This window comes from Leptosomus discolor, chromosome 1 (assembly GCF_034619465.1).
Source record: "Leptosomus discolor isolate bLepDis1 chromosome 1, bLepDis1.hap2, whole genome shotgun sequence".
Taxonomy (NCBI): Eukaryota; Metazoa; Chordata; class Aves; order Leptosomiformes; family Leptosomidae; genus Leptosomus; species Leptosomus discolor.
The window spans coordinates 133,788,843-133,806,033 of record NC_141391.1 but is presented as its reverse complement, the minus strand read 5'-3'; the positions used below and the strand labels follow the sequence as shown (position 1 = coordinate 133,806,033).

The 17,191-nt window shown below is 40.8% G+C and overlaps 1 protein-coding gene across 1 annotated transcript in view; it reads right to left on the bottom strand.

The window, feature by feature from the left end:
* PRMT8 (protein arginine methyltransferase 8) overlaps nucleotides 1–17,191 on the bottom strand; it is an 89,252-nt gene that overhangs the window by 33,971 nt on the left and 38,090 nt on the right. The window contains exons 2-4 of the mRNA XM_086465086.1: nucleotides 11,846–12,031; nucleotides 4,381–4,536; nucleotides 496–559 (exon numbers count right to left, since the gene is read on the bottom strand). Of these exons, the coding sequence (XP_086321212.1) occupies nucleotides 496–559; nucleotides 4,381–4,536; nucleotides 11,846–12,031 (406 nt within the window). The remainder of the gene's footprint in view (nucleotides 1–495; nucleotides 560–4,380; nucleotides 4,537–11,845; nucleotides 12,032–17,191) is intronic.

Here is a 17,191-nt window from a genome sequence, read left to right as displayed (position 1 = left end):
GTGTTTCAATGTGGTTCTTTTAAAAAATATATTTTTTTAAGTTGGAAACCATAAGAAACTCTTAGTGAAAAATCTGTATGGGTATGGATTCTCAACATTGATATGGAATGCGTTAAACCTTATTTCAATTTGACTGTAAATGTGTGTGTGCGTGTTAAATTCTATTTAAGAGACAAGGTGGAATTCAAATGGCAGAATTAATTTGAAAAGTTCAGCTCTAAAATGGGGCCTTCTGTCTGCTTTGCTAAATTAAACTGCCTGTGGATGAGTCCTATTTGCTTCTGTTGTCCGTGAGCTTAGAAATCAATGTAGAAGTAACTTCTCCCATGAGGAACTGTTGTAGTGCCTAGAAAGAGGTGTTTAGTTTTGTATTTACATAAGTAAGTTATGCTAAACTACTATTTACATATAAACCATACAACATAAATTAATCAGAAAAAGTGAAACAGTCATCTTCTCTTTCTCCTGCAGAAAATATTTTTATATATGCCTTACTGTTGTCCAAGTGGTTGGCCTTGATAATTTTTTCTGAGTAGTCAGATATACTTGAGCATTCAATCTAGAAAAAAAAGAAAAAAATAAAACCAAGAGGAAGTGTAATTATGTGTTAGAGATCTCAGCTATATGCATAAAAAACACAATCTACTGAAGACAGCAAAGACTCTACACAGCATGTAACCCCTGATAAAGAGTAAATAAAACCTGTGTGGGCAGGACCATGATCAATAATATCTTAATATTTAAACTGCAATCTGTGTTTGAGTTAAACTGGCTCATATAGAAAAGATAATTTTTAAAACTGTTGAAATGTGGAAAAAAGAGGTCCTAACTACAAAATTACATAATTTATTAATAATATTATTTAATTTATTCCTGCTACTTCAGAATATTGCCTCCTCCCCTAAAAAATCTGCTGAAGGAAATGAATTAGCATGGTGCTACGTTTCCTCACATATTTTAAAACAAAATACATTTAAACTTTGTGAATAATGTTAAAATGTAAACTATGCCAATACTGGTCTGTGTCAAGAAGCAATTGTTTTTCTCTGTGAAAAATCTATCATCTTTTGCAATGCATGCTATCAAAAAAGAATACAGACATTTTACACATAAGAGATGACTGAAATTATAGTATTTATAAAAACATCCACATATTCAAAACCCATCTGGGCATGTTTCTGTGTGACCTGCTTTAGGCTAACCTGCTTTGCTGAGGAGGTTGGACTAGATGATCCCTAGCGGACCCTTCCAACTCCTACCATTCTGTGATTCTGCATGTCTTTTCCTATGACCATTTATGTGCTTTTACTAGCAAAGGAATTACAGAGTACCTTCTAGTTTTAGATTCCTCCTTAAATTTGTTAAAATCTGAGTTCTAGCATAAAAGGCCTTGTTTGCAATGACCTTTGATATCTTTCAAAGAAATATTGCATTCCATGAGTCTCTCTGGGTTTTGTGCCCTTTTAAAATGATGAAGGCCAAAGTTCCTGGTAGTTACCAAATCAGTTCCTAATTTAACTCTTCCAAATTTGACATTAAACTGCCAATAATACTTTGCATAATCCTTGTCTATCTATTTTCCCTATGGGAATGTCAAATAGAATTACATTATCTCTAAACGCTGACCAGGGAGGTTGTGGAGTCTCCTTCCCTGGAGATACTCAAAACCCGCCTGCACGCAGTCCTGTGCAATCCGCTCTAGGTGAACCTGCTTTAGCAGAGGGGTTGGACTAGATGATCTCCAGAGGTCCCTTCCAACCCCTACCATTCTATGATTGTGTAAATAGAATTATGTTATGTCCAGTGAGGTGTTTCATATGTCCAGAGAATTCCATTTAACCTCTAAAAGCCAAGCTCCTCTTGACCTCTCTGCTGGCACTCAGCAGATGGAAGGACACACAAAACCCTTATTCTTTTATATAGCCCTTGAAACAGCTAGATGTATTAGCAACCATAACACCAATCCCTGTCCCCAAGGGAACATGAGCCTTAATTCTACTTAACTTGCCTGTGGATATAAACTGTGCTTTAAGATGTCTGACTCAATGGCCTGAACATAAACCAAAACTGGCATGTTAGAAAGGAACACCAGAGTGCCAGTCCAGAGAGTCCAAGCAATACATCCCCTGGGGAGAATTCCATCCTTTTTCTCCATCCAGCTGCTTCTTCCCTTACTGTAAACTGTATGCTTACAGCTATTATAACATACTCAGTTTTCCTGTCCATATTCACGTCTCTGGCACTTTCAATTTCATTGCCCATTCTTTCTGCTTGTTTTGGATGATTTTTAAATAAAGCATGGGTATGTAGGTGTTTGGAGGTGGCTTTCCAGCCTTTCTAAAGAAAAAGATGTGAAGAAATAGTTCTGTTTCATGAATGACTATGAGTTTCCCAAAATGAGCTTCATTCTCAAAGAAGAAAAATAATTAAAAAACCCTAACACTCAAATGTTCCAGGAAGGAATATATATTTAAGAAAACAAACTTGCTTTAGGGTGGCTAAAACTGTTCGTCTCTGTTTTGAATTGGACTCTATACTGTGGTACACTTTTATTTTAAAAAGCAACTCATTTCAGAAAAAGAAAATACTGATTTCTTTAGGTGAAGAAATAGGAAAAAAATCCAGTGTTGTAAGGTTTTTTCCTTGGTTCTCTTTCAAGTCAGTGATCTCAAATCTGTCCAGTGTTACAAAGCATCTGGATTTTACAAAAAGTATGTGTTCCAATAAAATATGTCTGTACCTCAGTTTACAGTCACAGAATCATAGAATGGTTCGAATTGGAAGAGACCTTAAAGACCATAAAGTCTGAACTTGCCTGTAAGATTGCCACTGCCAGATCTCTGAAATATCAGCTTTTCCAACACAATACAACTCTGCAGCTTGCTGTGTGACGGGGTTCATGGTGAGGTAGCTCATGTGACCAGAGGACTGAAACTCTTAGGCCATAGCAGAGGAGTTTCACACCTAAGTGAATTCCTTTGAGAGCTAAGTTTCCTGGATAGCACAGCCCCCAGCTTCAGTGCTGAACAGTCCACGGATGAGCTGACACTGGTGTGCCACTGAACTTTATAAATGCCTGAGGTACAGCCTGAACTGTAAAGAAGTCCAAAGTAAAGACAAAAACCAACAATAAACCTGTGAAAAAGTATTTACTTTTTTTTTACTGGGGGAATTTTATGCCAGTGAGTAGGCTCACTGTAGAATCAGATAAGCACCAGTGCCAGCACAAGGGATGAAGGAAGACCATATGGCCGGGGATCTGGGAGATAGGAAGGTAGGAGCACAGCATCCTCATTTTGTATATGCTTATACTTTTACAGCACTGCGTGAGACCTGCATCAGAGAAAGCTACAGGCTTATTCTCCCTGAGGCTTTGAGATAATAAATTGTGTACTTGGTTTACAGGAAATACATTCTAGCTGCCAATTTTGTATATTGTCTCATGCCTAAACTCCAAAACTTTTGCCAGCACCTTCTGATTTCAGCTAACTATACTTCCATGCTCTAGTCTGATATTCAGATGAGGCACTTGGAATTAACATTGGATTTTGAGAATTGAATAGGAGTCCTTGTATCTCATGTATCATTACTAGTAATAAAGATGCACAGTTTAGATACTCAGTGACATCAGTGTCTTCAAATGCACAGGTGTAGCCAAGTAAGTTTTAGTAAACAATTTTGTCAAAGAAGTACACAGAGAAATAGAATCTACTTCCCCTTTTCTGTGCTGTGCTGTGCCTGCACGGTAAGCAGAAGTCCAGAGGAAAAAGAAATTCTATTTGTCATTTTAGAGTCAGTACAAGTAACTCTGAATATACTTAGGAAGTAAATATATGCTCTCTCTAATGACTTCTCTGCAGAGAATTGTACAGTCATGCTCCTAAAATGCAAGGTATTTAAGGTAATCTTTCCCTTCTGCCTCTGGAAAGTGTTACTATTGGCACAGAAAACATGCACGTGCTTTCTCGCATGATTTGCTGAGTTGTAATGTACAGAGAAAAGTGTATTAAATAAATTTGTTTCCAAGACTACAAAGTTGCAGGACTTAAGAATTAAAAAAAGCAAGATAATTCCTTTGACCGCTCTGAGTAGGAGTGAGTCCCTTTAACTTTTTTATTTTGCAGCCAGGAAGAAATGGGGATATGTACCAGACCACCAAAGATTCAACACAAGAAAAGGCATTATATCTCAATTTGGAAAAGGCACACTACTGCAAGTCATAGAAAGCAACAGAACTCCACTGAATCACTGTAAATTAAGCCACACAGAGCTTGGAAAGAAGAATTTCAAACCAAGACAAGTAAGAAAAGGTAAAACACCAAGCTAAATTCTGGGCAAAATGCACAACCAAACTCAAAATACGAGAGAAAGTCTTCTTACCCCATATACCTTCTTGGCTCCTGCCTTTGCAGCAAACATGGAGAGGATTCCCGTGCCACTTCCAACATCAAGGACAATCTTATCTTTAAAAACATGTTTATTGTGATACATTGAATTTCTATAGGTCAATGTGCGCACTTCATCCTTTAACATTTCCTGTGATGAGAAAAAAAGCGCATTGCATTATTATTTGAAGTGCTTATATGCATTCAACACTGCTGCTGAATGGATTCGCTTATTGTAATTTAAGCATTATTAACCCACATCCTGAAGAGTTTTTCAAGTGTTTTGGAGTGCACACATCAAAGCAACTGTGAAATGCTAGCTACTTATAATTGAATTATTAAGAAGCATGATGTCCTTTGTACAATTTTACTTCTCTAAAAACTACTTCATTGTTACAATTGACAACCAGAATGTAACCTAACCACAGCACTGCTTTGGATATAGACAGAAGCCATGCAGCAATCTAAGTCTTCCTTTTCTCCTAAATCACGCACAACCTAGAGCCTCAGCAGCAGGACTTTCTGAGGTTCCTCTTTGTATCACAGAGTCACAACATCACAGAATGGTAGGAGTTGTAAGGGACCTCTGGAGATCATCTAGTCCAACCCCACTGCTAAAGGAGGTTCATCTAGAGCAGGTTGCACAGGATTGCATCCAGGTGGGTTTTGAATATCTCCAGAGATATTCAGGAGACTCTACAACCTCCCTGGGCAGCCTGTTCCAGTGCTCTGTCAACCTCAAAGTCAAGAAGTTTTTCCTCATGTTCAGGTGGAACTTCCTGTGCTCCAGTTTACACCCATTGCCTCTTGTCCTGTCACTGGGCACCACGGAAAAGAGCCTGGCCCCATCCTCTTGACATCTGCCCTTTAGCTATTTGAAAGTGCTGATAAGGTGCCTTCTCAGTCTTCTCTTCTCCAGGCTATAGAGCTCCAGGTCTCTCAGCCTTTCTTCATAAGAGAGATCCTCCAGTCCCCTAATCATCTTTGTAGCCCTCCACTGGACTTTCTCCAGTCGCTCCTTGTCCCTCTCAAACTGGGGAGCCTACAGCTGGACACAGTACTCCAGATGTGGTCCCAGGAGGGCAGTAGAGGGGGAGGATGACTTCCCTTGACCTGCTGGCCACACTCTTCTTAATCCCCAGGATACCATTCGTCTTCTTGGCCACAAAGATGCATTGCTGACTCATGGTCAACTCATTGTCTAACAGAACTCCCCAGTCCTCTGCAGAGCTGCTCTCCAGCAAGTCCCCAATCTGTACTGGTGCACGGGGTTATTCCTCCCCAAGCGCAGGACTCTACACTAGCCCTTATTGAACTTCATTAGGTTCCTCTCTGCCCAGCTCTCCAGCCTGTCCAGGTCTTACTGAATGGCAGCACAGCCTTCTGGCATATCAGCCACTCCTCCCAGCTTTGTATCGTCAGCAAACTTGCTGAGGGTACACCCTATCCCTTCATCCAGGTCATTGATGAATATATTGAATAAGACTGGACCTAGTACTGACCCCTGGGGAACACCTGGAGTTACAGGCCTCCAACTAGACTCAACGCCATTGATCTCAACTCTCTGAGCTCTGTCCTTCAGCCAGTTCTCAATCCACCTCACTGTCCACTCATCTATCCCACACTTCCTAAGCTTACCTATGAGGATGTGATGGAGACAGTGTCAAAAGCCTTGCTGAAGTCAAGGTAGACAACACCCACTGCTTTCCCCATATCCACCCAGCCAGTCATGCCATCATAGAAGGCTATCAGGTTGGTCAGACATGATTTCCCCTTGGTGAATCCTTGCTGGCTACTCCTGATAATCTTCTTTTCCTCCACATGCTTAGAGATAACAGCCAGAATAAGCTGTTCCATCACCTTTCCAGGGATGGAGGTGAGGCTGTCTGGCCTGTAGTTTCCTGGATCCTCCTTCTTGCCCTTTTTGAAGATTGGAGTGAACACAAAAGAAATCGTTCCATAAACCTTTGTAAGACAACAGTCTTGATAGCCTTGCCCAAAGTGATGCAGGAAGTCCATAACAGAGCTTAGAGATAATGTGCTGTACTAGGGTACTCCCTACTGCTCTTCTGTTCGCTCATTTATGTGACCAATTTCCAGAAGATATTAATGTCTAAGCTAGACCACTATCTCACTATGCTGTCATTGTTAGGTGCTGATTTTTGCTTCATTGATAGCAGCAGTACATGCATTTCATTTCCTTGACACCTTGCTCTCAACTGTGCATATATCTTTCAAACTATATCAATAAAGAGCACTGAGGTCAAGATGCAAGTGCCATTTTTAAGACCATTCAATACACACTTTAATTTTCTCAAAATACTTCTCTTACGTCCAGAAGGCTGAACTTTTGCTTATACTACAGCCATCATTTCATAGTTTAAGTGGGCAAATGAGTTTTTGCCTTTCAGGATAAAAAGAATCAGTTCACTGCCCACCAAAGATCCCCATGGAAGCCCCTCAGAGACCCAGGCCACATGCCTAATAACTATGTAAATATGATCATTAGTTGCAGAAAATAGAATGAATATGTATATACTTTCTGGGAAATCTAATGCATATGTATGTAAGAGGAAAATACAAGCTTTGGCTGATGCAACATATGGCATGCACATTGGGCAGAGCGATCCATGCATCCGGTGCCACAATAAAAGAATGCCTGCTTCTTAATACTACACTGGTGTTAGGAGGTTTATTCCTGATTTTGGTGACACTAGTGCACTGGATTGTTACATATATCAGTTGCTCACTTACCTGTCTGGGCAGGAAACTGTATGTACTCAGTAACTGTAGACGAATAAAAGGCTACTTTTAGCATCATAAAGCATGGTTTGCTATCAGGCAAAGAAAGGCAGAGGAACTGTCCAACAACACTGGAAAGGTGATGGAGCACACCCTCATGGAAACTCTTCCCAAACATATTACAGAAAAGAAGGTGATTGGGAGTGTTCAGTATGGAACTGCAGATGATTGACCACCTGATAGCTTTCTATGGTGAAATAGAAATAGGCTCTGTGGATGAGGTAAGAGGAGTGGATGCTTATTTATCATGATTTTAGCATGACTTTCAACGCTGTATCCCGTAACATCCTCATTGAAAAACTGATGAAATATTGACTACATAAATGGACAGTGAAGTGGACTGACTGAACTGACTCTCAAAATGTTGTGATCAGCAGCATGAAGTCTACCTGGAGGCCAGTCACTAGTGTGAGTCAATACTGGCACCAATACTGTTACATACCTTCAGTAATAACCTGGATGATGGAACAGAGTGCAGTCTCAGAAAGTTTGCAGTTGATAGAAAACTGGGAAGAGTGTTTGATTCACCAGATGGTTGTGCTGCAAATCAGAAGGATCTCAACAAGCTGAAGAAATTGACAGGAATCTCAAGAAGTCCACAAAGGGAAATGCAAAGTCCTGTACATGAGGAGGAATAACCTCATGCACTAATATAGGCTGAGGACTGGCTGTCTGGAAAGCAGTGTTTGCCAAAAAGCACCTTAGGAACCTGGTGGACATCAGTCTGAACATGACCCAGCAATGTGCCCTTGCAGCGTTTTGGGTTGCACTAAAAAAAAGCAGGTCAAGGGAGGTGGTTCAACACTGGTGAGACCACGTCTGGGGTCCCGTGCCCAGCTCTGGCTTCCCCAGAACAAGAGATGTTGGCGCAGATCCAGTGAAGGCCCATGAAGATGATTAAGGGACTGAAGCATCTGACATGAGGACAGACTGAGAGCGCTAGGATTGTTCAGCCTGGAGAAGTGAAGGTTCAGGGGGATCCTATCAATGTGTGTTGAGTGGGGAGGGAAAGAAGGCAGAGACAGACTCTTCTCAGTTGTAACTAATTAAAGAACAACAGGCACAAATAACATGAACAGGTTTTTCAGAGCCTTTTCCAATCAGGTTTTATATATGTCCAAGGATGGAGGCTCCATAGCCAGCATTTTACCAGCCTCCCAGTAAAGAATTTTTTTTTTCCAGTCAAGTTTGTGGCCATGACATCAACCAGCTCCTTCAACCCTGGTGGAGACAGCCCATCAGGTCCCATAAACTTATGTATGTCCTGTTTGTTTAAGTGATCCTTCTCTGTTCATGGTAAGTCTTCCTCACTCTAGACTTTGCTCACTCTAGACTCATTTTAGGGACCTGGGATTCCTGAAGGCAAGTCTTACTAGTAAAACCAGAACTGAAGAAGTAATTTTCCATGTCCTTTCTCACCAGATACCCTGTCTCATTCAGCAAGAGTCCGACCTTTTCCCTAGTTTTCATTTTGCTGTTACTATACCTAGAGAAGCCCTGCTTTGTTACCCTTCCCATCCCTTGCCAGATTCATGTCCAGATAGAACTTAGCTTTCCTAACCCTGGCCCTGAAATTACTTCAGGGTCACCCAACCCTTCTTCTACCTCTTGTATGCTTCTTTTTTGGTTTGAATTTTGTCAGGAGCTTCTTGTTCATTCACTCAGGCCTCCTGCCACCATTGCTTGACTTTCCACATGTCAGGATGCACTGTTCTTGGAGGAGGTGAGCCTTTAAAATCAACCAGTTTTCCTGGACCCCTCTTCTCTGCAGGACCATCTCCCATGAAATTTTTCCAAGCAGATCCCTGAAAAGGATGAAGACTGCTCTCCTGAAACACAGGGCTGTCAACAAGACAAACAGCATGAATCCTGAGAGAACATCCATGACCTCAGGATCCTGACCTTCACCAGCTCATGGTCACTGCAGCCAAGTGTGTCTTGACTATCACATCCCCAGCTGGTTCATTATTTTTAGTGAGTATCAGGACCAGCAGAGCACCACTTGCCTACCCTCCCCATCCCCACCATTGATTCAGGTCATCTGTGCCAGGAATTTACATCATGCACTCCAAAAATGTCCTGGATTGCTTATGTCCTGTTCCATTACATTTCAGCAGATGTTGGGGTGATTAAAGTCTCTCATGGACCAGAAATCAGACTCAAGTCTCGTGCAGACATGAGACTTCTTTCAGTTGTCTGAAGAAGACCTCATCTAATTCCTTCTTGCTGATTAGGTGGTCTGTAGCAGACACCCACAACAATGTCAACCATGTTGGTCTGCTGTTTAATCCTGACCCATAAGCTCTCAGTTGGAATATCATCTGTCCATAGTGGACGTGATTCCATGCATTCAGCCGATTCATCTCCCTTCTCAACTTCCAGGTTTGTCCCTCTTGAAGAGCCTGTATCCAGATGTTGTGGCATTCCAGTCCTGTCTGCAATCTCAAAGCATGTCACAGAATCACAGAATGGTAGGAGTTGGAAAGTGACCTCTGGAGATCATCTTTTTGATCCTGTGAGACTGTAGCCATGCAACTGCACACTGACTTTTACTTCCTCTTGTTCATTTACCAGGCTGCATATATTAGTGTACAGGCACTTCAGAGAGGCTCTCCATCATACTGATTTTTCAGAAAAGGTATGAGACCTTCCCCCATAATGCTGCCTCTTGGTACTTCCTTTTTTGTGTGCTTACACTAGGGGTGATCTGTTTTATTGACCAACTATAAGGTCTTGTCCACATTACCCTGCCCTGCATGTTTTGCTTACCAACTCAGTCTACCACCTCCCCATGTGACTGTTGTTCATCATCTCCTTTCTCTAACATTTTTAGCTTAAAGGTCTCCTCCGGGTTGGCCAACCTGTTGGCAAGGATGCTTTTGGCCCAGTTTGTCAGGTGGATTCCATCTCTTCCTAGCAGACCTCAATCCTCAAAGAGGGTCCTGTCAACATAAAAGCTGGAAACATCATTGACACCTGCTGCACAACCAGTTGTGGACCTGTAGGAGCACTTCCCCTCAAGTCTTTATTTGCACTGTTAGAATTGAGGCAAAAAACCACCTGGCACACCTTGCTATTGATTCTAAGATCTGTGTAGTCACATTTGACATGCTCCAGGTCTCATTGGTACTCATGTGGAAGAGCAGCAGTAGTAACCGAGAACTGGTCTAAGGGCTGGACAAATGTCAGCAGCCTCTCCACAATGTCACAGATCCAAATACCTGGACAGCAAGTCAGGTCAGCAGATGGGGGCCTCTGTCCCCTGCAGGAGAGAGCCTTTCACTACTATCACTTGTCGCTTCCTCCCAGAGCTTCTGCGTGGCTCAGGGCCAACTGATTCTGATGCTTCATTGGACATAACTTCCTGCCTCTGACAATGAAGGCACTGAACCTATTCTGGAGCAAATGATCTGCAGGTGGATCAGGAGCCTTCCTCCCGTTGCAAGAAGTCACAAGTCTTTGTCATCTTCTTCCAGCCTTCACCATTAGAGGAGTCTCCACTTCCAAATTGGGTAAGTACAGACTCTGACTGCCCCTCCTTTCAGTACAGTTGGGGATGTAGGCTCTTGTACCTTCAGGATCTTGGAGAAGATCCAGTCAGTCTCTTCCTCATGTCCCCGATGCTGCAAAGTCTGCCAGCCTCCTCTAGCAGCTCCTTTACTTGTTGACACAGATCCTCTACCTCTTGCAGGCAAGGAGGCAATCTCCCACTTCCCAGCCTCAGCATGAGGCCCCAGGTACTCCCTGCACTCCCTGAGACCTACAGAGCTGCATCCTTCTATCAGGGGCTCAATCTGATTTGAGGTCTCTGATGTGTCTTCAATATTTCTTTTAGGTGTCCTTCCCACTCAACTGTTCCTTTATCCTCTTCCGTTCTTGGATTGAATTTCTACACTGGCAAGATGGAATTGGCAGATACAAATCTTCTGTTTATGTGTATGCCACACAAACAGTTACCAGAGTAATGGAAATAGATACTGTTTGTTATGTGGTAAAGTGCCACCCATTTCATATTATTGGCCTTTTTGCATCCTAGTCTTTAAGATCCCATCCTCCTGGGTGATGTAAATACAAGATATTAGTGTCTTCTTTAGAATTGGTCTATGGTCAACTTTTTGATGGTAAATATGGTCCGCTGTGTATTTTGAATTCTTTCCAGGAATGTATTTACTGGAGGCTATTGGGCTATATGTTCCCATAAATGCAGCCTGTGCACTGAAGTAACATGCCGGTAGTCAAGAAATTGGCTTCTCATGTCAGTTGAGTAGCTGTTCTGCTGGTATCTGTGCTCAAATACACAAGAGAACAAAAGACCTAACTTAGCAATAAGGTAGTTTCCATGTATGGTTAGGTTAGTTTGCAGCCCTCATAAATGCACTAAATTGATGCACTCATGAAGATCACCACTGCACAGATAGCTAAAATAAGCTCTGTGGAGAACTCATACATAAGGATCTAAGTGGGACAGAGGTTTTTGAGTACAGGTCTCTAGAAAAGTGGGTAGTATCTTTGGCACCTAACCAGATTATACAATTTTCTGAGGAAAGGCAGAAGAATATAACCAAGAGCAAGTGAGAGGGGGATAAATAACTAATAAATCAAAGAAAACACGATGATGATGATGATGTAATAATTGCTGAAGTACAAATAAATATTACCTCATGAATACCAAAGTGAGCATACGAATCAAAGTAATAATCCCTGGATGTCATCTCTTCTGGATTGATGAGCTTCGCCATCTTGCCTCGGCCTGGGCAGCTTGGTTGCAATGGGACATGTATGACAGATTGAACTGGCTTTGGAACAACAGTAGGCTGAGGAGGCTGGGATGGGATGGGGCAAACCTAGGACAACATGGAATATTGTTAAGAGGCATCATTAAAAGAAAACATTTCTCTCTCTGTCTAGCATAGTGATATTATTGTAAGTAGCTAGGAGATAGGAAGACCAAAGACACCTGGGGTATCATAAGTGAAATTCAGGCTGCCTTCCGTTCCTGGCTCTTTAACTTATTTTCTCTGTCTTGGAAAATTTTCTTATTTTTTTTCCATGATGTTCCTCTGCAGATACCTACATCAGTGCAAAATAATGGCAAATTATTGGTGTTGGCTGAAGTGGATGACTCCAAACATTGACACAAGGCAGTTAACAGCTAAGTTTTCTCCTTTAGTGTCTTTTTCTGTTGTAGTGCCACAGTTTTGTGATAGGTAAGTTGTAATAAATAGTTCCCCTGCAAAGAAGAGGTCATAAGCAAAGGTTTTTGAACACAGTGTTGCCAACAAGGACAGGATTCAGTCAATTCTTAATTGTCAGGTAATGTATCTGGCTGTATTGATGAGGGAGGTCTGAGAATGCTCACAATATCTCAAAGTCTCTGACACTATCTAAAAGTCTCTCAGTACGTCCAGAAAGCACTGTAAGTGAGCTGTGTGGGATATGTGATCCCTTAATTCAGTTTCCTGGTTTTGGGAGATGCAGGAGTTATGTGTTCCCAACACCTCCTGGCCCACTGCACTTTATTTTTCCTTCTGTATTGCATCTCCAACACAAAATTTCCATAGAGCCAGAACGCTCACACCCCCTTGACTCAGATTTGACACCTATACAATCTAAAACAGAAGACAGAATGTTTCACAAACATGAGACACAGACCATGGTCTGGCCCACAAGTACATCTACATCTTTCATTTTTAATATGAAGGAAAATGCAGAAAACAGAAATACTGAGCAAGATGCTACAGCTTCACTTATGTACTAAGTCATCTGCAAATTATGGGTCAACAACTTCATATATTAAGAAGGTCAATCCTACTTAAAATATGTCACATCCTCTTGTACTTTTTAAAAATTTATTTTCAGATTTAGTAATTTCCCAGTGGAGACCAGATTTGACTGAGCCTCTCCTAGACACCTTTGTAAAGTTCACTGTATCTTCTATAGCTTGATACTATGAGACATCAATCCCTTGTACTCTCTCTGAATAGCATCAATTAGCCTAGTTCAGTTTACTTCAATATAAAAAAACCTCACACCACATTTTTTTTCCTGGTTCATTTGAAGATTTAAATGTGTCATCTTATGATAGTTTCTTTGATCCATCTGTGAAAAATGAATACTAGTGGTTTATGTTCCTGTAACACCTTTCATCCCCAAAGATCCACACGTGCTTTATTTATACGTCTTCTCTATTTCTTATTTTTTTGACTTTAACACCTCACCCAGTTCACCTCCTGTCCTGGTTTGGGTTAAACCAGAACTAATTCTGGTTTAGTGTTTTTACTTTTCAGTTAAGTCTCTTCTAAGTAACTGCACTTTCTGAGAAATCAACAGCAAGTTTTTCCAGACAGTGACTGCTTGTAGCAGTGATAACACTCGATGTTTATAGTTAATACCAAGGAATGGCATGCAGACAGGCCCTTGCTTATACTTGTTCTTATAACAATCAAGGTCACTGCTAAATCTTGTACTCCGTGTGAGTGAAAAGGGTCACAAGCATGTAAAAAGTCACATCTGCAGGGAGGAGTGACCTGGATAGGTGACCCAAAACTGGCCAACAGAGTATTCCATCCCATATATATCATATTCAGTATAAAGCTGAGGGGTTGTGCGGGTCAATCTCTCTTCTTCGATGGGCGACATCTGAGGAGGACTCTGTTCTTCTACCTTCGATCCTGATCCATGCATCCTTGAATCCAGTGCCTGAGTCCAGCTCCTGCATCCAGTTCCTGTCTGCTGCCGAGTCCAGCCTGGGACTGCCCCAGTGCCAGCTCTGCAGCATCAGCGGTGACATAACATCATCAGGGTGGGAGAAGTTGCGTTCAGTATTGGTTTTGTATATATTTGTATATATTTCATTATTTTCTTATTCTTACTATTATCTTTTCTTTTATTGCTATTGTTTCATTAAAGCTGTTTTAGTTTTCTTTTCCAACCCATAAGTCTCTCTCCCTTGTTCTCTCTCATTTCTCCTTCTGGGAGGGGAGAGGGGTTAATAGAGAGCGTCTGTCATTCGTTAATGGCAGGCCCAGCCTCAATCCTTGACATGGCAGAATAAAATTGTATCCAATTGATATTTGTATTTCTGTCCTGTCTAGTTTTAAAATGTCCACCTGCAGTCACTTACCTTAAAAGACTATTTCATTGCCAGTTCATTGCAAGCAACACCTTGACAGCTCATTCTGTCAAGGTGTTGCTTGTCATATTCACCCGTTCCAAATTTAGTCCTGATACTTTTAATTACATACTTGAAGTTATATTCTAACATTTTTCTCCATTGGTGTACACACTATCAAATTTTTGCAGTTACCTTGCCCTGTAGTCCTTTCTGTATTTTTCTGCTGGATTACAAAGACTTAAACTGTAGCTGTTCAGAATTTTGTTTTAATTTAATATGAACTCTGTAAGGTCTTACACTTTTCTCCTAAATCTTGTCCTCCACATCATTTTACAAACAAAATATATAAATATAACAGTCACTGAACTCTTCATTCTGTTTCTGTCCTAGGTAAGAAGGTCTTCAGACACAACATAGTACATCACAGGCAATTGCTCAAAAGCTACCTACTCTAGGTAGGTAGAGAAGAGATGATCTGTCAATTTTTGTAGATGAAACCAAAGGGGTATTAGCATTTGTATTGCTGTCAAACTACAAACTCAGATGTTAATTGCTATATAATAGAAAGCATTTTCTACAGGAAAAGAGACTAGTCTTGAAGGTGAATCTTCTGTCTGGGTCTCAGGCAGTATCAGTTCTGCTCTTGGCTGCATGGAACTTGTCTAGACAGGGTTATGAGAACAAGGCTTATTCTCACTAAAGATACAGAACAAAACTAAATTCAGGAAGTCAAGCTAGGAAAGTTGTCTGAATTATTTTGTTTGCTGTAAAGGAATTAGCATTGTTATCTCATAGACTGCAAGACAGTTGAATTCTGCTACAGCCAAGGAGTGGCGAGATAACTTTTATTAAGCTACTGAGGCAGTACTACCTTTGACTCACAGGACTTTTTAGGTTTATCTAAAGCACCTGAAGGCTCACTGCTTTCAACTGTCCATCTAGATCTTTGCTAGAGAGTACATATTCCATGTGGTGGAAGAAGTAGAAGCCTATTAGATCTGCTTCTCAACTGTCTTAGTTTGTAGCCAAGCGGCTCGTGGTAAAATGTGTTGATGGTTGTTATGTGACAATGTTAGGCTGCGAATATCATCAGGTCATGCACTGTCCATCCTGTGCTGTGGGTACGATAGCCTCATGCAGAAAACTGGATAGGGGTAGTGATCTCAGCCAGCAGCACTCTGTCACAGGACCATAAATCAGCTGCTTCATTTCCGGTTTAGGCATATTAACACAGAGACTTTTCAAATTAAACTGATGTAAGTTTTTGCAGCATCTGTAATACCCACTGCTACAATTTCTGTGGGTAGCACTGCAATACTGAAACTCCAAGGCAAGGTCACAACTACAAGAATAATGTTGTGAGCAGGGCTCAGGAAATCCCTCTTGTCACAGATTTGCTATAGACACTGTGAACAATTTCAGTCAAAAGTAACTCATGTCCTGTGACAAAAAATACTTGGGGGAAAAAATATAAACACAGGGGACAATCACAAAATTGTACACGAAAGGTAATGAAAGCTATTATTTGTATCAGAAACAATAAAGTCTTTAAGTATACAGCTCTGTGCTTACTAAACCAGAAACAATTAAGCTTTTAGGGATACGGTATAACTGTTTTAGAAGAAAACATAACTCCAAAAAAAAGACAGCTTCCTGTATTCTTTCCATTCTTTCAAGTGAAAAGAATCCTTGATATGATTTACAAGCTTAGCACACATACACTCTACCTGTCAGAAACAACTCATCTTTTGAATAACTCCTGAAAAGGGAAAGCATCTGGGCTGTGGATAAACCTCACATCAATGAAAAGAATCTAAAAAATTCTATCCAAATAAACCATGTTTATTACAAACATGAATTCCAGCCAGCTGCACACAGTTCCAGAACACTGTCCACTGCTAATGCAGATGAAGTTTGAAGGAATGCAAGCAGCTGCCTCAGAATCCATTCATCACCAAGCTAAACATGCAGCCTTCTATTTTTCCATCTCCCATTTGCTACTTGAGCCTTTTAGATATATCCACCTGCCTACAGACAGTCAAAATGGTGAAATATGCACAACTCATTTTTAGGTTTGTGACAAAAGCTGAGGTGTGTAGAATAAAAATAAACTTGAATTTCAATGTTTCTTTCTTGATATCACTAAGGAGACACAGGGCTGGAGGTTAAAATATCAGTCCTTGTAAAACTGTTGTCCAAGCAGCAGTGTCTTCTCCTTGACAAATGCTTAGCTATTGATGACATTTTTATGGCATTGAAAAGGTTAACAGTTATCTTCTGTCTGGAAATGCCTACACTTTCATTAAGAAACTACACTCGTTAAGAATGGAATTATGGTTTAATATGATTCAATTTCAGTATTATCTTCTTTTTAAACAAATGGTTTTATCTAAGCACTGATTATACCTATTTCTTGGTCCAGATAGCTTTCTGTGTCAGAACTACTAGAACAGAATATGCCTAGCACCATTTTAATTAGTCTGAATTTAATAATCTACACCTTTAGCATGCAAGAGATTATCACCTGATATGCAGTCACCATAGCAGTTTCAACAATATAGCTTCTTCCTGCTGTAGATATAAAGGCATAGCCAAATATAAGAGGTATTTAGAATCCTCCTGCCAAAATTTAGGGTTTCTTCTAGAACAGCTTCTTGGAAGTCACTACACAATTGTACAGGCTAAAACCTCTCGACTTCTTTATCTTGGATCATTTTGAAATAAGTCTTTGTCCCAGGTGTGTGGGAGCATATCTTAAGTGATCTTTGAACTGAACAAAGAATCTGGCCCATCATCTGAGAAGTTTTAATCTGATTTTCTGAGGAAATTAAGCTGCCACAGGATCTTGTCTGTGTGTCCCATTGATAACTTTTGAGCTTGTCCAAGCCAG